The 23,969-nt window shown below is 41.7% G+C and overlaps 1 protein-coding gene across 4 annotated transcripts in view; it reads left to right on the top strand.

Annotated features, from left to right (window-relative positions):
- trrap (transformation/transcription domain-associated protein) overlaps nt 1–23,969 on the top strand; it is a 198,789-nt gene that overhangs the window by 29,986 nt on the left and 144,834 nt on the right. For 3 of the 4 annotated variants that reach the window (XM_060939722.1, XM_060939721.1, XM_060939720.1), the window contains exons 11-21: nt 133–229; nt 319–457; nt 957–1,035; nt 2,702–2,936; nt 5,429–5,759; nt 6,271–6,368; nt 10,487–10,681; nt 17,684–17,875; nt 18,531–18,696; nt 20,970–21,226; nt 21,312–21,512. In XM_060939722.1, the coding sequence (XP_060795705.1) occupies nt 133–229; nt 319–457; nt 957–1,035; nt 2,702–2,936; nt 5,429–5,759; nt 6,271–6,368; nt 10,487–10,681; nt 17,684–17,875; nt 18,531–18,696; nt 20,970–21,226; nt 21,312–21,512 (1,990 nt within the window). The remainder of the gene's footprint in view (nt 1–132; nt 230–318; nt 458–956; nt 1,036–2,701; nt 2,937–5,428; nt 5,760–6,270; nt 6,369–10,486; nt 10,682–17,683; nt 17,876–18,530; nt 18,697–20,969; nt 21,227–21,311; nt 21,513–23,969) is intronic. The other variant, XM_060939723.1, reaches the window with a different exon arrangement.

Genomic DNA, 23,969 nt, shown 5'->3' with positions numbered 1-23,969 from the left:
TTAAGTGAGGAATGGACGAAAGACTTTACTGGGGGAACAAACGGAGGCAGGTCCAGGTCGATAACATATGGTACATACAGGAACATCAGGTTTCTTGAATTCTGACTTGCGTCTGATCTCTGGTTATTACAGGCAGCATAAACTATATAATAAAGAACTGTATGCGGATTTCATTGCTGCTCAAATCAAGACCCTGTCCTTTTTGGCCTACATCATCCGCATCTATCAGGTACTTTTTGCTTATTCGAACATTTGACTTGATTCATCTGCAGACATCTCTTTGTGTGATTCACTGAATGTGTGTGTGTACTTGGTTAGGATCTGGTTGGGAAGTATTCTCAGCAGATGGTGAAAGGGATGCTGCAGCTGCTGTCTAACTGTCCTCCTGAGACCGCTCACTTGCGCAAAGAGCTGCTGATCGCTGCTAAGCACATCCTTACCACAGATCTGCGCAGCCGTAAGTTCCCCTCTCCATACGCCGTGTTGCACCGTGACGCGCTCCTACGTTGCGCTCAGACTTTCAGCACCGTTTTTATTGACGCTCCCCAAACGGCGTACGCTGAAGATCTGAAACCGTGGTTAGATGTGACCTGGGGAAAATATTCATCACAATGCAAGTGTTTTGAAATGTCAATCCTTTTATCATACTAATGATCTTTGCATATTGATTTATGTCTAATATTCTGTCAAGTTTTGGACGAAGTACAAAATTGATGGAGCTGCGTTGTGCTAGCCTCTTACAGTGTTTTCTGTGAGCTTCAGTTCTCAATCAGTAGCAGACGAGAAGGCAATGTGATCCACTCGTCGAAATCATTAGTCCTGTCAAGAATAAATGAGTCGACGAGAAGCTCTGACTACAAAGACACGGCATCGATGGCTCGTGGTTCAGGGCCTGTTTGCCCTTTCTGTAATGCTGAGAGGTTCTGCTGCTGTCTGATAGACTATTTATCTTGCAGAATTCATTCCATGCATGGACAAGCTTTTCGATGAGTCGATACTCATCGGCTCGGGCTACACGGCGAGGGAGACTCTGCGGTAAGAGCACCCTTTGATAACCCTTTTCTTGCAAGCCTTGGATAAGTGTAACTTAACGTGGCATCCGTCAGCATGACTGTATCGTTGCGTCCCGTTGGAGATCCTGGCAGGTTTTGGCACTTTTTTTTAACAGCTCCTGGAGTGTGCTGAAATTTAGTAGGGCTGGCCATGGTCCTGTGGCATCTTCATAATGCTCGTCACGCTGCAGTCTCCGCCACTTTACTGACAAATCTGTGCAGAGAGGAAATGCAACATGAAAATGACTACTTAATGATGCAGTGTTGATGATGTGAGAGCCCAGTGGACTAAAGAAGTCCAAGTAGCTTTCTGTGAGTGCCAGCCTGCCAGCATCTCTGTGGGATAGAGGGTGGGGCCACTGTCCATCACTCAGACACAAAGCGTCACACGCATGCCAGCATAGCTTTCACTCCGGGACGGCACAGCCTTCATCCTTCAGCAGGAAAATCTGGCTCGTATTTGGGTCTGTCAGGATGATTAGAGTTGTTTGTTCTGGTTTACTTATTTATTTATTTTTGAAACATTAAAATTTCTGGACCAATTTTGTGGTTTATTTATTTTATTTATTTATTTATATGAAAGTATGTCCCTTTACACACTCATCCAGAAGGGTAATTTTGCACAAGGCCATCTGTCTACAGCAAAAAATAAAATAAAATAACAAAACGCGTCTGGAAAAATCCCAAGGGAGTCTGGAGCCAGATTCATGACGTCACCTGCGGAAGCGCCAGCAGGCTGCGCGAGCTTTGCACGGTTTCAGTGCACAGCCTGTGTAGACCAAGCGCTCCCATTTCTCTCTCATTGTCCGGTCTTTTGGGAAACGATGAGTACTAATCCCATCAAGATTGGTGTTGCTACACCCTCCGACGATACATCTGTTAACCATTTTAATAATTACACAATAACGTTGAAGAAATTTGCAGAAAACCACCAGGTCGTTTTCTCATAAACAAACCAGCGCTGACGTAGGATTCAGAGGGAGGCGTCCCGCAGATGACGTCACGAAAATCAATGTTTGCCGGGAAATCCAAATGCTAAGTTTTTTCAGTGGCGGACCAATTCGCCTCAAATGGCTTGATTTCAACTGAATTTTTCTGGTATTGCGCAAGGTAAAAAAATTGCACAAAATGTGACAGATATTTGGCCAAAGTTTAATATAAAATAGGAGAATTATATTGATCTCGCTCCTGAATTTACCCGTGATATGCACTTGAACCAGTCTCTCAAGCATTTCTCAAAAGATCACTGTCAAACAAATTAACCAAAAAAAAAAAGACATCTGTGCCTTGATCTTATTCTCACTACTTAAGCCTCGGTCACAACCGGCTGTACGCGCTCCTACGGCTGGTCTACGTGCAAGAAACGCACGGAGGGCGTGCGTGTGACGTGCTGATTTTCGAGCCGTAGACCGGCCGCAGAGGTTCTTTGTCATGTCAAACAAACTCTACGAGCGCTTATGTTTTTTCAGGTTGCAAGACAAACTTGCGGCCAACGTGCGTCTTTCTCCACGAAAAAAAAACGCAGCGATTTGGGAAACGCCAAAAATCGCACGGCCAAAAAAATCGTATGTCTGGTTGTGACCTAGGCTATAGGCGAGAGTAATAATATAAAGACATAAATGTGTAGTTCACGTTCTTTTCTTTTTTAGACCCCTGGCCTACAGCACGCTTGCAGACCTGGTACACCACGTCAGGCAGAACTTACCTCTAACGGACCTCTCGCTGGCTGTGCAACTGTTCGCTAAGAACATTGATGATGAGTCCCTGCCCAGCAGCATTCAGACCATGTCCTGCAAACTGCTGCTCAACCTGGTGGACTGCATCCGCTCCAAAAGTGAACAGGAGAACGGCAACGGCAGAGATATCCTCATGAGGATGCTGGAGGTGAGGCAGGATCTATACCAGGGCTAACAGCTGGCAGTACGAGAAAAAAAAACACTGGAGCCGAGTCAGTCAGCGTATAAACAAAAGCGTAGTTTTCGAAACCGGCCCAGCTTCTGGAGGAGATCCTCTTTTGCAATTTATGCGAAGTATGTCGCTGAGGGCAACTCCGAGTAGAGACATTAATACAGAAAGGACACAGGTTTCCCAGACCTTCATACACTTGTCAGTCAAGTTGGTGACATGGCCACTTTTTTTTTAATAAATAGTCAGTATTGAAAACAGCATTAAAGACGATGAGATGTGAAAATGTTTCCAAACCTGATGTGTCTCGTCTGGTTTCCACTTCAGATTCTCTTATTTACAGCCATGAACTGATTTTTAATGATTAAGCGTTAAAGGTAACTGTTGTCGCTTCTCAGTCATATTAATTATTTATCCTGACATTTGTAAGCTATTGATTCTGTGTAGCAGGACCTTCACGCTTTTTAGGTGAATATCTCTGTACTAAAGGTCTCCTGTTAATCAGATATCCCATGCACTGAGAAGCTCCGGTTGAAATTATGGATTCTCTGAGGTGACTTGAACAGTACTGTTTTGTAACGGGCACAGGTCTCTATGCCAGTCACCGAAGAGAATCCATAATTCCCAGTGCCTCTCAGTAACTGGTATACTTGATTTCTATTCCTCATCAAAAACTTCCAAACTAAGTGTTAAGATTGAATCTCGGTATAAACTCGCTGGAGGCAGCCATGATGTTTGTCAGAGCGACCTTTGACCTGCGTACGTGCAATGTAGCGTGCTATCACTTGCCTTGCTAGGCATGATCATGATGCGTAGACCTACACACTCAGAAATGCATGTTGAGCCACAGCTGTGACTCGAGCCGGCCGTATAGCTTGAAATTATGACGTCAGTTCATGATATATCCAGGATATACCATGACTGACTCGTACCATATCCATTTTTTCTTTAATTTTTCCCGTCACGATATGCATTGCTTAATCAATGGCGGAACTATTTTAGAGTGGTGCTTGAAAGTTTGCGAACCCTTTAGAATTTTCTATATTTCTGCATAAATATGACCTAAAACATCGTCAGATTTTCACACAAGTCCTAAAAGTAGATAAAGAGAACCCAGTTAAACAAATGAGACAAAAATATTATACTTGGTCATTTATTTATTGAGGAAAATGATCCAATATTACATATCTGTGAGTGGCAAAAGTATGTGAACCTTTGCTTTCAGTATCTGGTGTGACCCTCTTGTGCAGCAATAACTGCAACTAAACGTTTGCGGTAACTGTTGATCAGTCCTGCACACCGGCTTGGAGGAATTTTAGCCCATTCCTCCGTACAGAACAGCTTCAACTCTGGGATGTTGGTGGGTTTCCTCACATGAACTGCTCGCTTCAGGTCCTTCCACAACATTTCGATTGGATTAAGGTCAGGACTTTGACTTGGCCATTCCAAAACATTAACTTTATTCTTCTTTAACCATTCTTTGGTAGAACGACTTGTGTGCTTAGGGTCGTTGTCTTGCTGCATGACCCACCTTCTCTTGAGATTCATTCAGTTCATGGACAGATGTCCTGATATTTTCCTTTAGAATTCGCTGGTATAATTCAGAATTCATTGTTCCATCAATGATGGCAAGCCGTCCTGGCCCAGATGCAGCAAAACAGGCCCAAACCATGATACTACCACCACCATGTTTCACAGATGGGATAAGGTTCTTATACTGGAATGCAGTGTTTTTCTTTCTCCAAACATAACGCTTCTTATTTAAACCAAAAAGTTCTATCTGTGCTCTCATCCGTCCACAAAACATTTTTCCAATAGCCTTCTGGCTTGTCCACGTGATCTTTAGCAAACTGCAGATGAGCAGCAATGTTCTTTTTGGAGAGCAGTGGCTTTCTCCTTGCAACCCTGCCATGCACACCATTGTTGTTCAGTGTTCTCCTGATGGTGGACTCATGAACATTAGCCAATGTGAGAGAGGCCTTCAGTTGCTTAGAACTTACCCTGGAGTCCTTTGTGACCTTGCCGACTATTACACACCTTGCTCTTGGAGTGATCTTTATAATAATAAATGACCAAGTATAATATTTTTGTCTCATTTTGTTTAACTGGGTTCTCTTTTAATCTACTTTTAGGACTTGTATGAAAATCTGATGATGTTTTAGGTCATATTTATGCAGAAATATAGAAAATTCTAAAGGGTTCAAAAACTGTCAAGCACCACTATCACGTGCGCCATCCTTGGCCAATCCCTGCATGGGAGGTGTGTGTGTGTGTGTGTGTGTGTGTATATATATATTATTTTTTTTTTTGATGAAGGATATGAAGCAATGTGTTTAATGATTTTAGGGTTGTTTTGGTCAAAATGGAGTATCCTTCATTTTCAGGTCTGACCCTGGTCAGTGTAACGGTGCATTTTCTATCCGTTTTGGATCCAAAGTTACTCAAATCCCTTTTCTTGTAATGTCCACCAGGTATTTGTGTTAAAATTCCACACCATTGCGCGCTATCAGCTCGTATCCATCTTCAAAAAGTGCAAGCCCCAATCAGAGATGGGTGTAGTGGATCCAGGAGCGTTACCCGGCGTCCCAGCCACTCCTACAGCCACCACACCAGCCTTGCCACCACCTGCCCCTCCCACTCCAGTCACTCCGGCCCCGCCTTCTGCCACGCCTTTTGACAGAGCGGGCGAGAAAGAGGACAAGCAAACTTTCCAGGTGTCAGACTGCCGCAGCCTGGTGAAGACCCTTGTGTGTGGGGTGAAGACCATCACATGGGGGATCACCTCCTGCAAAGCTCCAGGCGGTAAGAGCTTTTGAAAATAAGAAATTTCAGAAGTTATAAAAAGTTTCGCATTTGTCTTCCATCACACATTACTCTCACCTTAACAAGTACAAAGCAGGCAGATCTCTCTCTCTCTCTCTCTCTCTCTCTCTCTCTCTCTCTGTGTGTGTGCGCGCGAGTGATGCTCAGTGTAGGGGTGTCATTTTATATGTCACCCGATGAATTTTTAACAGCATTGTAGGTACTGAGTATTTTTCTGTCACAGATTATTACAGTACTGTACGCCAGAAGATTAATAGCTTATGGATGTTAAAATCTATATTCTTTTTTTAGCAATCATTTTATCTTTCTCCTATTAATTTTTCAATGGGGGGGAGGAGGTATTGGGTTTTTAAATTGTGACTGCTGTTTTGCCGGCATCACATAAGCAATCCTCAGCAGAACTAAATATTGTGATGTATATCGTGTATCATGATGTTTTCAAATATCATATGATATTTTGCAATGTTGCACATTTTGCTATTTACTGCAGAAGCCCAGTTTATTCCCAACAAGCAACTTCAGCCCAAGGAGACTCAGATCTACATCAAACTCGTCAAATATGCCATGCAGGCTTTGGATATTTACCAGGTATGACTAATCCCTCATTACTGTACAGCGTTTTGCTGTGAGAGACAGCCACAAAACTGGTTTTGTGAACAGGGCAGTGGTGGTTCAGCAGTTAAGGCTGTGGGTTACTGATCAGGTGGTTGGGGGTTCGAGCCCCAGCACTGCCAAACTGCCACTGTTGGGTTCTTCATCAAGAAACCTTAAAGGGGAACTGAAGTCATTTTTAAACTTGCTTTCTTTCTTAATTAACGTGTTATTCAGTTACGTTTTCGATTTTAGTAACCTTGTATCGTGACCTGTATTGGCGTATTATATTACACTTATCGGCCTTTTCAGTTTTTAGCCGTGTCGAATGTAGTTCGTTTGGTCCACACCAGGTGTCGCTTATCTGCGTGATCTTCACGAGACATGTGCGAGACTTCAAACGTGAAGTGTCAGCGCCGCCATTTTGAAAACCGTTTACACAGCGGCCAGATCGCCATATCATTCCAGTTTAGATTAATTTCGGGATTTGCCAGCTTCATCAGTGATGGAGTGTCGGTCCTGAAGGTGCGCCTTGGACCGCGCCCGTGGATTCCAGCACGCACGCCGTGAACAAGGTGCACCTGAGCTCAATTAAGGAACTGTGTTTGCCTATTGAGGTATTTCACCCACGTGACCAAGTCACGTGACGCAGCCATTTTGGACGGCACGCTTAAGTCCTTCAGTGCAAGGCGGTATGAGATGGTGGAGACCTTTGCACATTTTAACAAGAAAGTAAGCTGTGATTCATGTTAAATTGGATCTGTCTTTTATCACAAACACTGTACCCAGCCTTGGTATGGAGCCCTGTTTATTTATTTCTGTGTCCCGTTTCTTTCTAGCCTCTGTTATTGCGTTTTATATCTGATGTCTGCTACATGCAACTCTAGACAAAGTAACACTGCCTTCTTTCACTGCTCAGATGGGTTAACAAACACTGACCCATTTACTTTTTGCTATATATTTTATCAAAATTGCGTTAACTGATAAACTAACCTGAAATGAAATGATCACTGCAAAGTCTGGAGTACTCTGTTGGCTCCCAATCCTGTCTCTTCACAGCTGCAATCCATTTAGCCCTCTTGTCTGGGTCAGTAGGAAACCGGTAGTGATGTGTCGGTCGCGAACGATCCAGTTCAAAGAGCCGGCTCTTTGAAGTGAACGACGGGAGCCGGCTCTTTGGTGGGAGCCGAGTTGGGGAGCCGAATTAGTTTTTTGTCCTTAGGTGCCTCAGAGAGAGAGACTTTCACAAAAAAAGTTGCTGTCCGATTGCGTCTTTGTGTTGTCTATTACCATTCAAAGGAAAAAAGTAGCATGGTGTACGCCTACTTTTTTTGGTTGGGGGGGTTGATGTCATTCACAGCTGCGAAAATATGAAAATTGGTGTAATGCTTAAAGCTGTGGAGCGCAGGGGAGAGGAGTCTGTGAGGCACCTGAGGAGGGGAAAATCAGCTGTGTATTTTATATTGGTAATATAACACAGTTTTGCATTATGTTTGTGAGAAAATAATTTATTAATTGGTAAGTAAGTTTTATTTCTATAGCTAGAACATTGTTACACTGCTATACTTTACAAAGCTTTACAATGGCTACAAAAACTAAAAAATAAAATGGAAAACATCCTATTGATAAAATATAAATAATAATGTAATTAATTAACTAGTTAATTGCAGCAATTAAATCAAAAATAAAATCTCAGGAGCCGTTTGGGAGCCGAAAGAGCCGGCTCCTTATAGTAAGAAGAGCCAAAAGAGCCGGCTCCCGAAAAAGAGCCGAAATTCCCATCACTAGAAACCGGTAAAAGGAGCGTCCTGCACGCTGTCCCTGTCTGTTGTGGCAGCCCACAGCACAACAAGCAAACACCATGGTTATTTATAGAGTGCTTACTGACACATTAATCTATTCTAGGTGTCTGTAACACGTTTTTTTTTCAAGCTGGTTCTCCCTCTCTGTCTGCAGCGTTAGTATGTAGCTTGAGGCGTCATGCTCAACAAGTACCGGACACCGGTAAATGGCGGACACCGGGGCGTCACGTGACCCTGTGACGTCAGGTGAAATAGCTCAATTTAAGGACTGTGCTGATGCATTTGCATCGCGAAGTATTACGATACGCATGTACGCATTACCGAGCCTTTCTACCCGTTGTCTCGACTTCTTCCTGTTTCACAATCCTTGTGCCTGTTTCTCGTTCTTGTCCTCGCTTAGCCTTTGATGTACTGTTTGCGCCTCGACCGACCCTTTTGCCTGTATTCTCGTTTTTGATCTAACCTGCCGTTTTGGATTGTTTGCCTGTGTATATATTGCCTCACTTTTTTTATATATATATGTGTGTGTGTGTGTGTGTGTGTGTGTGTGTGTGTGTGTGTGTGTGTATATATATATATATATATATATATATATATATATATATATATATATATATATATATATATATATTCTGCACTTTATTAAACTGTATACTTCTGCGCATACATCTGCCTCCCTCGTGTACAGGACATGGAGATTATTCTATACGACTTCGATCCAACGTGGAGGAGAGAAGAGTTGGAAAGGCGACAGGATAAGGACGAGTCCGTCGCGCTAGTATTTACGTCGTTACTGTCGCACAGTTAAAACGTGCCAGATCAGGCGGCTGGTCGGTTTTCAGAATAATAAATACATGCATGTATTTTTGTGATAAATACATATTCTACTGGGCACATTTCCCTCGTAATCCTCACTAAGGTTTCAGACGGCACTACAAAATGGCGTCCACACTATATAGTGAGTAGGGAGCGATTTGATTTCGGACACCAGGAAAACTTCCGGCTTGATTACGTCAGCATTTGAAAGAGGGCGCGCGTGTCTTTTGACAACGTTGGCAGACGTCGGTCACTTTGATTTCCGCTGTACGTTTTACTTCCGTCCTACGACGTCTCGCACAGGTCTCGACGAATCTCGTTTACAGCCGTAGCTTGGACATATGGACTGATATATTACAGAGTGTATAGGGGTGTTCACACGGCACATATTTGCATCGATGCTGCACCGATGTATTTTGTTGCGATATATCTTACACCGGTGTAAATTTTGTGGAGCGTTCACACATCACAAACCTGCTTACTAGAGAGAAGCGTGTTAGCACCGGTGCAGCCCCACTTGCGTTCACACGGCAGTTTTTGCGACCGTGCTATACGATAGTAATAATGCAGAAATGAAATATGCGCATGCGTGAAAATGTACGTCCTTTTCCAGGTTGTCATGGCATCACCAAGCACTGGGAAAACAACGTGGATGAAGACACCAGTGTTGCCAGATACTGCTGACGTTTTCCAGCCCAAAATATGTTCAAATCCACCAAAATGCACTTAAAACCGCCCAATCTGGCAACACTGGAAGACACGCAGTTCTGTTGTTGATATTTGCCATTTTGGAAGCGAAAAATACCAGGATGCAAATTATGCAATGCCCGTATGTAATCAACTCTCCTCACGCGGAGCGAGTCTACCCCAGTAGCGTTCAGACGTCCCATTTTATATCGGTGCTGCCCCGCAAACTAGCATTTACTCCGGAGTAAATTTCTTAAACCACCTCCCGAGCAGGGTTAGATTTGCACCGGTTTAAGCAGCTTTCAGGGGCTACACCGGTATAATTTTGTACCATGTGAACGCTCTACCGGGGCAGCCCCGGTACTGCACTGGGGTAAAAGTTGCCGTGTGAACACCCCTTATTTCAGACTCTCAGAACTTGCTATAGCAGTGACAAAATAGCTGTCAGAAATGCGTTCCTATATTTTATAAAATGAGAGAAATAGAATTTTGATGATAAAAAAAATTGCCTTCAGTTTTCCTTTAAGGCTTTTTGCTCCAGGGTGCTGTGTCCTGGCCGAAACTGCTCTGATTGCAGCTTTCTATGAGAACAAAGGAATTTCACTGTGTGTGTGTGTGAGAGAGAGACAAAGCGTTCTTTTTCTTTGAAAAGCATGAATACAATATTATGAATATAAAACTATGCACAGGTAGAATGATAATGCCGTTTGGTTAGATTTCTGTGATTTATGAGGTCATGACTGAGGCAGTGTGTTCATGCTAATCATGAAGTTCTACAGCTTATCACAGTGACGACCCCCTTTTGGCTAGGTACAGATCGCCAGCAACGGGCAGACATACATCCGTGTGGCCAACTGTCAGACTGTCCGCATGAAGGAGGAGAAGGAGGTCCTGGAGCACTTTGCTGGAGTCTTTACCATGATGAACCCACTGACTTTTAAAGAGATTTTCCAAACCACTGTACCATACATGGTCGAGAGGATCTCCAAAAACTACGCCCTGCAGGTAAACATGCTTGATTTGGATCAGGGCTCGGTTGATTTTCGCATGGTGTGGCAGCCATGCTCATTTATTGTGTAATTCTTATGGCAAACAACCAAGTGCTGACTACTTTAGATGATGATGATTACTACGACTGCTGCGACTACTAGTCTCACCAACTTCTCAAATTTTATTTGTCACATACACAATCGTACATATTACGACATGCAGTGAAATGCTTATTGCAATACTCTAAGTCGTAAAGGCAGTTGGGGAAGAAAAAAAAGGAAAAGTTGTAAAGAGACAGGGAGTAAAATGTAATAAATGGAATAAAAAAATGATAGACTGCTCTGCCGAATCTGCACAATATAGAGAACGTCTTATGGTATTCTTAGACCATGACCTACTTGTCCTAGCATGAGGATATGGTTTTCAGTGCACCTCTATAAAGCAATCTGGAAAACCCTATGATCACACTTAAAGGGAGATACACAGAACCTTTGTTTAAATAAATTTCTGAGTGGATAGTATCTCCATCCTTGACTCTTGTATGCTGCATACATAGGAATTTAAAAAATATATTTTTGAGAGTTAAAATCGACCGCAAGGTTGGCATTCGAGCTGCCCCGCTGAGCCAGCCAGCCCTGAGTGCGTGACGTCACAGCGGGAACCGGTTTTAAGGCCGAGGCCTTTGACAGCTATAGACCAAAGTCATATAAATAAAAATTTATGTTGAAAGTAAGAAATACCGTTACCGACTTGCTCAACTAAGACTGATTTGACTTCATTGATTGTCTCATTAAAACAGGATCGGTGTTATAACTTGCGCAACATACATGTACATGCATGCATTTCACTGATAAAACGTAAAAGGCTAATTAAATAATCAGATGAACTGAGACAATCACATTCTGAAGCAAATTAAATAATCTTATACCGGTAACTTAAACACACAATACAAGTTACATGGATTAATCTAAATACAGGTAAACAAGTGGTGTTTTTGTTGTTTTGTATCCAAATGAGAGTCGGAGCTTACCCGTCTGTGTTCTCGCTTCTTGAAAGCCGACCTTGTGGCCGATTTGTTTCGAAACAAATCTGACTTTCAGTTGTTCGTTCAGTTCTCCGTTCATTTGCTTCTTCAACGTAAGGACAAGATATTGCTGCTGAGGCAAGCATATCTAGCGGGGAAATCAGACAGCCGGTCCACTCATTCTCCATTTTCTCCATACGGAGTACTCCGCCATTACTGCTTGGCTCAGGCAGTTACTAAAACCCAGGACGGGACGTCACCGGTTTTAGCAACAACTGCGGGGAGGTCACTGCCCGAGCGATATGTCCCGTTCTGTCACGGGTTTTGGCAACAACCCTCGGCTCACGCTCCGGGAGAACTGGTGCAACTGAACTTGCTTTCCTTTTCTTGTAGTTTTCTTTAATTGTTGGTACTGCACCCTCTTTCAATACGGGCTTATAGCCAACGCTCCTCAACAGATCAGAGGTCTCGTACGAGTCCTCAGTAAAATGTTGTAGGTGCAATTGGTCTTAAGTGATCAATCTCATTAAATCAGTCTCATTAAATCAGTCACATTAATTCATTAAATCAGTTTCATTAAATCAGTCTCATTAATAATACCATTAATTTTGGTGCTTAATAATAAATTACCAAACAGCTAAATTATGGTATATTCCAAATTATGATCACTACCAATGCAGCAATAATGCATCACTTACTGTATTACATAAATGCTACAGCTAATGGCACTCATGTGCACTTTGGAATTCTTTGAGATTGGATGACTTCAAAAATATATGGAAGCAACACACACAGTTTAACAATTAATTGAATTTATTATAAAAATGATAGAGTAATAGTGGTTTAGAATACATTCAATAAGTCAGCAGCAAACAGTGAGGTATGTGTGTATGGGAGCGTGTATGTGTCGTCTCGTGACCTGAAACAAAGGATTAGCCTTGGTTGCTAGCTAAGACAAAGGAATTCTACCTTGTGGTGTTAAGGAGAACAAAGGGGATTAGCCTTGGTTGCTAGCTAACCCACTAGCCTATAACATTACCAAATCCACTGAAGTCTTGTTGAGGTCAAAATATGTGTAATAATGAAATTAAAGTGTTAGAAAGGATAGAGAAAAGAGCATGCAACGCTTATCTTTTAAACAACTGAGAGAACAAATAGAACAATAATCAATTCAACACCCTGAGTGTCTACAGTGTGCACAATTAAACAGTTCCTGAGTTTAAATTCACACTACTTCATAAAGCTAATTCCTAAGACTAGTTTTGCCCAAAATGCCAGTCTTACTTCTAGTATTTTGCTCCTATGTAGGAATGCAGAGATGTTCCGAAACTTCTGGAGTCCACAGGAGCACGTGGGTCGATTCCGTGAAAGCACGGAGAATTCTTGGTCCGATGCTTTGTCGTTCATGAAGAAAAGTCTCTGATCAAACAATGTGCACAGCGATTTAGTCAGAAGGAATCCGGTCGCTTCTAACTTTTAATTAAACTGCTTTGGGCTGCAGTCGTAACGTTACTTATAATGAACAAATAAAAAAACAACCGGTTGTAACTCAAAATGAGTGAGACAACGCACTTGGGTAGTAATTTTACCGTGGCCAGCAGAAAACACGAAAGCGTGCTAAATCTCTTACTTGCAAGAAAGACGTCTTTATCTTGGGTGTTCTGATGAGCTGTCCTCCTTATGTCTGTTGACCCGCGAGGTTCACAGCGCCAAAGAGATAGAACGGAAGTTTACTGAGTCACTTATAGGGTCATGGAGGATGTGACGTAGGTGATCCCGCCCAGGCGTGACGTAGGTCATCGCGGAAGTTAGTTGATGGGATCTGTAGTTTCTAGACGGACTGTGACGCTGTACCTACAATGTGCAGAGGAGAGACCACTTCGTAGGCGCCCGATGTGCCTGTGGACTTCTCACAAAACGCATCCAAATCTTTGCAGTTTGAACATTCTTGGGTCATGAATGCAACGTAAATTCACCTTCTGTCATGTTGCTGCACCCGCCAGCAACACATCTACGTGGCATGGCGATAAATTAGCTCAAAATGGAGGATCGGAGTTGCAGTCAGCTCTGTGTTTTAGTATAGCGGAAATGGCGACGAGACCGATAGACTTCCTGCAGGGACGTTACGGACGTTGAGGTCATTCACTCAGACCGCTACCTATATAAATCACTTTAATCATAAAAATGACTATATTAGATTTATTGTTAACGCTTAAAACTATTCCTGTGTCATTCTTGAGGTCTCAAGGCGTTTATAAACAAAAAGTGAGGCCATGGTTCTGCGTGTATGCTTTAAGTGTCAAATTGACAAGATGTCTGTTCATTTTGTGTGAATGTGTGACACAAAACCCTGAATTCTGCAGCAAGTAACAAATGACCATATGAACTGAGATTTTCTCGATTCTGTGTAAGTTAGGTGTTGCATGGTAAAGTGACACATCCAAACCCTTGGCTCAAGTGATTCCTCAGACCAAATGTTGTGTGACATTTCTTCAGTTCTCCACTCAAGTTTAGTTCTCACCTGTAGTTAGTTCTACCTTACTGTCCTGAGTTTCCCAAAAGCATCGCAGCACAAAGATCATCGTTAAATGGTAGCGCGAGCAGCACAATGAACACACTCTCTCTCCCCTAGTTAAGATGCTCTTAGCATTAAGAGGCTTTTGGGAAACTCACCCCTGTTCAGTTCACAAAAATGCAAGAAAAAAGTTATCTTGGTTTTTAGCTTATCTTGTCATGCGATCTCTTATTAATGGTGTGTGTAGACTTTTACAAATACAACTAGAAGGGCACTCGGTCGAGCTCGTACCTCTGCCAAGCCACGTAATTGGATTTGCATCAAAATCTAATCGGCTGTTCTTTCACCCATGGCTCACCTTGCGTCAAAATTTTCATCAAAATCCGTTCACTACTTTTTGAGTTACATTGGGAACAGATGAAACAAACGGAGGCGAAAACATAACCTTCAACAAATAGCAGAGATTACTGGGGCTTCTGTAGACATGTAACGATTTGGCCTATTCACAATTGGATTCGATTCCTGATTCAATTTTCCCACAATGGTTGTGTGTGTGTGTATATATATATATGAGTGATTCCACGCTTATGGGTACTGAAATGGGGACATGAACTTATTCACCTAAAACCATTTCTTTTTTTACCATCAGGTCACAAAACATGTAATCTTTAATGAATGATATGTTAAAAGATAACTTTAATTTTCTGAGATGTAATAAAAACATATTTATATGCCAAAGTCAGGCCTATGAGTTCCAAAATGATGTCTGTTACGATTGTCCATCTCGCGTCTGTTACAAATTAATTACAATCTAGCTATATACCATGTTAATCTTATTGAAAGAATGTGTATGTTTATTCTACTACACATGTTTATTAATTATATTTGCTAAAACATCACCTTCCTATGTTTCAAAAAGTAATTCTACATTGTTAAAATTGAGAATATATATGTCCACAACACTTCTGTTACGTTCTGACTTTGGCATATAAATGTTTTTATTACATCTCAGAAAATTAAAGTTATCTTTTAACATATCATTCATTAAAGATTACATGTTTTGTGACCTGATGGTAAAAAAAGAAATGGTTTTAGGTGAATTTTTAAAAATAAGTTCATGTCCCCATTTCAGTACCCATAAGCATGGAATCACTCTCATATTCTCACACATATATATATATATATATATATATATATATATATATATATATATATATATATATATATTTTTTTTTTAAATATTAAATGAAGAAAAAATTAACAAACGCAACATTTCCTATTCATCAACTTAAATATTCCTTTCATTAAAAATGAAAAAAAGTTCAAAGCAAATAGGCATTTTTCTTAATAAACTATTCTGAACATTTCTACTCTCTCAGTTCTTTTCTTTAGCTTCCGGCAGTGTGTCCAAAGAGGGCTCCGATATCCTGTTTAAATCTATTTGTAGTCAACTGCACGGCAGCTCTTTCCCATTTTATGTCTGTGTGTTCGCAGCATTAGGTGTTCCTTCCGCCTACGGTGAAGTCACTTGTATTCCAGCTATTGTACATCATTGTGCCCTCTGCTGGCTAAACAAGAGATTACACAGCGTGTAAAAATCGCTATTCGTTTTTTATGTACAACCCCGATTCCAAAAAAGTTGGGACAAAGTACAAATTGTAAATAAAAACGGAATGCAATGATGTGGAAGTTTCAAAATTCCATATTTTATTCAGAATAGAACATAGATGACATATCAAATGCTTAAACTGAGAAAATGTATCATTTAAAGAGAAAAATTAGGTGATTTTAAATTTCATGACAACACATCTCAAAAAATTTGGGACAAGGCCATGTTTACCACTGTGAGACATCCCCTTTTCTCTTTACAACAGTCTGTAAACGTCTGGGGACTGAGGAGACAAGTTGCTCAAGTTTAGGGATAGGAATGTTAACCCATTCTTGTCTAATGCAGGATTCTAGTTGCTCAACTGTCTTAGGTCTTTTTTGTCGTATCTTCTGTTTTATGATGCGCCAAATGTTTTCTATGGGTGAAAGATCTGGACTGCAGGCTGGCCAGTTCAGTACCCGGACCCTTCTTCTACGCAGCCATGATGCTGTAATTGATGCAGTATGTGGTTTGGCATTGTCATGTTGGAAAATGCAAGGTCTTCCCTGAAAGAGACGTCGTCTGGATGGGAGCATATGTTGCTCTAGAACCTGGATATACCTTTCAGCATTGATGGTGTCTTTCCAGATGTGTAAACTGCCCATGCCACACGCACTAATGCAACCCCATACCATCAGAGATGCAGGCTTCTGAACTGAGCGCTGATGACAACTTGGGTCGTCCTTCTCCTCTTTAGTCCGAATGACACGGTGTCCCTGATTTCCATAAAGAACTTTAAATTTTGATTCGTCTGACCACAGAACAGTTTTCCACTTTGCCACAGTCCATTTTAAATGAGCCTTGGCCCAGAGAAGACGTCTGTGCTTCTGGATCGTGTTTAGATACGGCTTTTTCTTTGAACTATAGAGTTTTAGCTGGCAACAGCGGATAGCACGGTGAATTGTGTTCACAGATAATGTTCTCTGGAAATATTCCTGAGCCCATTTTGTGATTTCCAATACAGAAGCCTGCCTGTATGTGATGCAGTGCCGTCTAAGGGCCCGAAGATCACGGGCACCCAGTATGGTTTTCCGGCCTTGACCCTTACGCACAGAGATTCTTCCAGATTCTCTGAATCTTTTGATGATATTATGCACTGTAGATGATTATTTGTTCAAACTCTGCAATTTTACACTGTCGAACTCCTTTCTGATATTGCTCCACTATTTGTCGGCGCAGAATTAGGGGGATTGGTGATCCTCTTCCCATCTTTACTTCTGAGAGCTGCTGCCACTCCAGGATGCTCTTTTTATACCCAGTCATGTTAATGACCTATTGCCAATTGACCTAATGAGTTGCAATTTGGTCCTCCAGCTGTTCCTTTTTTGTACCTTTAACTTTTCCAGCCTCTTATTGCTCCTGTCCCAACTTTGAGATGTGTTGCTGTCATGAAATTTCAAATGAGCCAATATTTGGCATGAAATTTCAAAATGTCTCACTTTCGACATTTGATATGTTGTCTATGTTCTATTGTGAATACAATATCAGTTTTTGAGATTTGTACATTATTGCATTCCGTTTTTATTTACAATTTGTACTTTGTCCCAACTTTTTTGGAATCGGGGTTGTAATTGATTCAAATCTTTATAAATTTGTACTGCGATCTGTTGTTGCACAATGTATCATGACGTGTAGTTGCGAGAATAAAACCTAAGTAACGCGTCAATTAAACAACCGGTTTACACACTGATTAATAAATTGTGTAACTGTTTGGCTTTGTAAGCGATGTATAGCTACTAACGTTATTCATCAGAACGTTGGATGCTCACAAGAAGGCTTCTGCTAAATGATGGGAAAGGTCATTTATTTATTTATCCCCCTTTTTTTCAGATTGTGGCGAACTCTTTCCTGGCGAACCTGTCAACCTCTGCCCTGTTTGCCACTATCCTCGTTGAGTACCTTTTGGAGCGGCTACCTGAGATGGGTTCTAACGTGGAGCTGTCCAACCTCTACCTCAAACTCTTCAAACTTGTGTTTGGCTCGGTTTCTCTCTTTGCTGCAGAGAATGAGCAGATGCTCAAGGTCAGAAACTGTAACCTTTTGTCCCTGTAGTCTTTTTGATTAAGATAGCCGGCTTAGAAAGTGGATCATGACGGCTCAGAGTTTCTCTTCTGACTATGACAACACCTATGCCGTTAATGGCGTCTGCGCTAGCGGCCTTGCTACATTAATTTTAATGCGTTTTGTCAGCTGCTCGGATGAGAAATGACACTTGTGCCTCGGATTGACAGCAAGGACGTGAGCGAAGGTCACTGAAATAATGGTGCGGAGAGGGACAAGCTCCAGTCTTCCTTTCTCTGACCCATCGCTCCAGGTTTATTCAGAGCATGATATGATGTTCAGAAATATTAATTGACTTTTTTTCTCTTTCTCTCTGTCTCGTCACATTTCAGTATGACAGCTGTAATTCATCCTTCAGCTTTTTAGTGCTACATGACATCCTCATACTTTTTATGTGGCTTTCACAGATAAAGATGAATGTATCGATTGCCCTACTTTAAATGCTCAATACAGTCGCTTTAAGAATTTTTTTTTGGAGCACGTTACAGTTTCAGAAAACTTTAAATTCAGGTTCCTGGTTAAAGGTCCTGTATCTTTTTATTCCTGCTAAAGTAACTAAAGAACAGAAAAGCATGTCTTAACATAAACACTTTTGCATTCTCTCTTCTGTGTCCAGCCCCACCTCCATAAGATAGTCAACAGCTCGATGGAACTTGCCCAGTCAGCCAAGGAGCCATACAACTACTTCCTGTTGCTCAGGGCTCTGTTCCGTTCTATTGGTGGAGGAAGTCATGACCTGCTGTATCAGGAGTTCCTGCCTCTCCTACCCAACCTGCTGCAGGGTAAACGAACACTTGTTTGTTCTGTTATGCCGGTAACTATTGAGATGTGTTATGCAGGGGTCGACTGAGATGGGGTGTGTGTGTGTGTGTGTGTGTGTGTGTGTGTCACTCACAAATTACATCAAATAAATGTAATGTTTAGTATTAATGTTTTATCAAAAAGCAATTTTTATGAACAGTCTTCATCTCAAGGTGTTTAGAGCTTTCAAAAAAACAATTCAAAGTAAAATTGTATACTGTCCTGATCGATAATCTTCTTAAATGATTATATTGATATTTCTCAAATCACTGTAGCTCTAAAGAATCAGATTTTTTTTCTTTTTCCGCCTTGATAAATGGTGCCTTTATAGTTGTTTATTTTTTTTCCTCTGAATCAACTACTTTTCCTTCCTGTCCAGCTGTAACAATTTCAATTTCTTTCCAAGCTTTTAATATTAATAATAACAGGGCTTTGAACCAGAATTTTTTTCCTATTGGTTCGTTACGAACAGAAACGGAATTTTAACGTTTCCGGTTTTGGGTTCCACCATTAAATAGACGTTCCCGAACCAGTTAAAACAAAAATTTCGTTCCTGGAACGGTTAACTACATTCCTTGTCAGCTGTTTAACAGATGGCTATAAAATTATGTCTCTGTCTCATCCAGCTTAAGCCAAATGTAGGCTAATTCTATTACAACCTTCATTAAATAAGACAAGAAATAATTCAAAACAATTATTATTTCAAATGTTGGCGATTTGGATTCTCAGTATGTCTTCCCATCTACACAAACAGAAAAAGTGCCAAAAATGAAAGAGAATTCGTTTAGTGTGTTACCAAAGGCTAGTCAGGCCCTGATAGGCTAACAGAGGTTAACGTCATTTAATGTTCGCGAGCCTCTCATTAACGTGGACAAATATATTGATATCGTGTTTGAAATTGACTTTTTCGAATAACGATAGACTGCAATATTTACCTCTTATTTAAGATGTGAAGACGTGATAGTAGTCCACCCTCCCGCTCTCTCCATTCAGTCAGCGAACGTCACACAGGAAGTGAACCCCAGCGGGTCATAGAAACTTGCGCAGGAGAAGAATGACTTTTTTTATTTGTAGGCTACAGAAACTTTGAGGAACGAAATAAAAACCGGTATTAACCGGTTACCATTATTTTTAATAAGCGTTTCTGTTCCGGAACATAAATAATAAAGTTTCTGGTTTCGTTTCTGTTCCATGTGAAATAGAAAAAGTTCCCGGTTTTCGTTCCTTGAACCGGTTCAAAGCCCTGAATAATAAATAATAACATTTATGTACTTTTTTTTTTTTTTTTTTTCCTTTTCTGATTTGATAATTTACTTAATATTTAATATGACTGATCCGCCTCAATTAGCATGGCTACTTGTGGATCAGTCTAATATTGTTTAAAAAAAAAATAACGTAACAATCTGTAATAAAAAAAAGTCTGAACAGTCTGAAGTCCTCTCAAGGCATTTGTGGGAGAGTGACCTGATAATTTCCAGTCTGGTGGTGGGTTTTTTTTTTTTTTTTTTTTAATTTTCTATTTTTATTTGTTTATTTATTGAAATCTGCAAGGAAGCAAGTTCAAGTGTTGATTCTGATAATCGTAAAAATATTGACTGTGATTGTAGCTCGAGCCCTAGTGCTGGGCAATGTGGGAATAACTAAATGTCCCGACATGTTTTGTATTTTCTCTCTCTATGTTGCTTTAGAGAAAAAAAAATCTGTTGGTTTGTTCAAAATGGGTTAAACCTTTTCAACTTTTTAAATTTGAAAACGTATTGATGGATGTAGCTATCAAAAAGGTACCAGGATAAAGGCAAGCTGCCATTTTATTGAAGGATCACCACAACGTAAAAGCCTGTTTTGTTTCTTTCTTCAGGCTTTCCATGATCATAGACATGGCCCCCCCCCCCCCCCCCCCCCCCACACACACACACACACACTTTTGTTATCGATTCAGTTCTACTTCATAAATTGTCCATAAAAAGCAAATATTAGAAAGTTATTTTGGTGAGTGATCATGGTTTCATAATATCATTGATCACTTCCCAGCAACATATTTATCAACACAGTGATGGACAAATTTGGCATTTCCCCAGGATTAGAAAGGTGAGTGGCTAACCATGACACGGCGCAGTTTTAAGCACTGATGTTTTATCATATGTTCCTGTAGTCTAACTTGCATATCATGCCAGATACGGGTTTTAAAATTTTCTTCAGTATCTGTCTTTATTGGCTAAGCCGTATGTTTAAAAAAAAAAAAATCTCCTGTCAGGCTTGAACATGCTGCAGAGTGGCCTGCATAAGCAGCACATGAAGGATCTATTTGTGGAGCTGTGTCTGACTGTGCCTGTGAGGTTGAGCTCTTTGCTTCCGTACCTGCCCATGCTCATGGACCCGCTGGTGTCGGCACTCAATGGCTCCCAGACACTGGTAAGCCAGGGCCTGCGCACTCTCGAGCTGTGTGTGGACAACCTGCAGCCAGACTTCCTATACGACCATATCCAGCCTGTTCGTGCCGAGCTCATGCAGGTACAGGCTTTCACCTTTTTCATCTTTGAGCTTGAGGTTATTTTGATGGTTTTATCAAACCACAGGGTTTCTGTTTTGTGCCCAGGCCCTTTGGCGAACTTTGAGGAATCCAGCAGAGACGATCTCTCATGTAGCCTACCGGGTGCTGGGCAAGTTTGGCGGAAGCAACCGGAAAATGCTGAAAGAGTCTCAGAGGTTGCAGTACGTGGTGACGGAGGTGCAGGGCCCCAGCATTAAGGCTGAGTTCACTGACTGCAAAGCCTCGATTCAGCTGCCCATGGAGAAGGTATTTCTCTTTTTCTGTTTCTTTTAAACACTGCTACACTACTGTGTGGCGTCTCTTTTACTTGCGAAATGCAGACGGTGTTTGCGGTGAAGAAATAAGTTCATGCACACAAACTATGGAACGACTACAAACCCAGATCAGTAAACTATGGCTTTTTTTTTTTTTTAAATAAAGTTTCTCAAAAGTTTAAGATGGTTCACCTGTCGGATACTGGACAAATGGTTGTGATTTATTTATTTTTTTTTGAAGCAATGCCGTATTCAGACCCAGTCGCATTAGAGAGCTTCTGTTGAATTTTGATTCATTCAGATGTCATTCTAGTTCATAAAGTAGCACTTTACAAAGCGAATAAGACCATGCACCAGCCTAACTCGACCACAAACTCCCCATTCAGTCTTAAACACAGTTGGATGCTGCATTTCTCCCCCCATTCTTTCACAAGTACATTTTAACATTTTGTACAATCATTTGAGGTGAATATCCCTGTACCGTATGTACACAGGTTTTATAGTCATCAGGTGATTTTGGAGGGGGAAGCTGCTGCTCATTTGTTCTAGTTAAGATGCCGGCACTTGAAATGTTTGCCCTGCCTTAATAAAAGTGTTAAATTGTCTTCATTTTGAATCTGCATTCCTAAATCATGGTTTTCCCCAAAGCGTTTTAGTGTATCGGGCCCGATACGCTTGCTCTGCCTGCAGATACGCTTAGTCGCTTTAGTTAAAATCCGATACGCTTAGATTTATACCGATACGTTAAATTTCCTACCCACAAGTAACTAGATACATAGGAGAGCAAATAACAGATCCATGTACATACTGACTGATATTTGTGTTAAACAAGCGCCCCCCCCCCCCCCAGTGTTTGTGTTGATTCTGTCAAAGTAATATGTCCGCATGGTATGATGTAAACAAACTAATCTGTTGGCTATGTCAAGATCACGTGTTCAAACCGTCCAATAAAAACATCGAAAGAAAACGTCAGACATCCCGGAAGTTTCCGTTTCATTATAAGCGATCTCATTGGCTGCCGATGTTGTCCCCCACCAGACGGACAAAGCCGACTGACTTTAATAAGCAAGGAGAAGGCTCAAATTAATCCACATCAGCATGGATGACTGTGAGATGGACTATGAGAGGGCTGCCCAACATTGGGCCAAGCAAAAGCCAAGGAGAATTAATCTGCTTTAAAGGAGTAGAAAACGCTGGTTACGAATGTAACCGTGGTTCTATGACTAAGTGGAAGACCGCCAGGGCGGTGCTGAAAGCACTAGTGGAAGGATCTTTGCATCCGTGCGTTTCGAGAATCGCATACAAAAGTTGTCATCTCATGACGTATGACATGCCTGCCTATATAAGGAAACATCCCATGCCATTTGGCCTCAAGATCATTCTCGCACAATCCGAGTGACCAAAGACCCTGGTGGTCTTCCACTTAGTCATAGAACCATGGTTACATTCGTATCCAGCGTTCTATTTCCTTCACTCCAGACCGCCAGGGCAGTGCTGAAAGCACTAGTGGAAGACGAATACCAACCCAGTCACGAGGAATTCAGAAGAGCATCACCACCTTCTGGAAGAACAGCTGCACACAGCAATGGCATGGATGCAACATTTAGCCTGTAGTACGGGGCAAATGTACATGTATTGGACCAAGTTGTAGCAGCACAAATGTCAGTGTGGTACACCCCGGAGAGCTGCCCATGATGTTGCCTGAGCACGCGTCGAATGGCAGTGGACAAGAGAGGGCACAGTACGTTCCATAGATTCATAGGCATGGGTGATTTTGCCTCCACAACCCAACGGGAGAGCCGCTGCTTGGACAGAGGCCTTCCTCTCGGAGCACCACCAAAACAAACAAACAATTGGTCTGCCGTACGAAAGGCTGCCGTCCTATCAAAATAAAACCTCAGAGCCCTGACAGGGCACAAGTCCGTCCTGTCCGCTGGTATAGCAGTCAGCAAAATTGGCTGGTTGCTAAACTGGGGAGATAAGACTTTCAGGAGGAAAGCTGGGTTAGGCCACAATGAAACACTGTCAAACATAGGGCCCCAACGAAGACAAACAGTACTCCCTGAGAGGGCGGCATGTAGCTCACTCACACGCCAGGCTGTTGTGATGGCAAGGAGAAAAGCCGTTTTAACAGAGAGCCACTTAATGTCAGCTGCTGACAGGGGCTCATAAGGAGGCAAGCAAAGGGATTCGAGCACAGTGTTCAGATCCCATGACGGACTCCGCACAAAACGAGGAGGATTAAGACGAAATGCCCCTCTCAAAAAGGCTACCACCAGCCGGTGGGACCCAAGTGAAACACCTCCAACCTCTGAACGGTGGGCTGTTAGTGCTGCAACATACACCTTAAGTGTAGATGCAGCCCTGCCAAGCTCTAAAAGGTGCTGCAGGAAATCTAAAGTCTGTGGAACAGAGCAGCTTAGGGGGTCGATGTTGCGTTCCGCACACC

This window comes from Neoarius graeffei, chromosome 14 (genome assembly GCF_027579695.1).
Source record: "Neoarius graeffei isolate fNeoGra1 chromosome 14, fNeoGra1.pri, whole genome shotgun sequence".
Taxonomy (NCBI): domain Eukaryota; kingdom Metazoa; phylum Chordata; class Actinopteri; order Siluriformes; family Ariidae; genus Neoarius; species Neoarius graeffei.
Note: the sequence above shows the minus strand (reverse complement) of the source record. Positions and strands in the feature narration are given on the sequence as shown.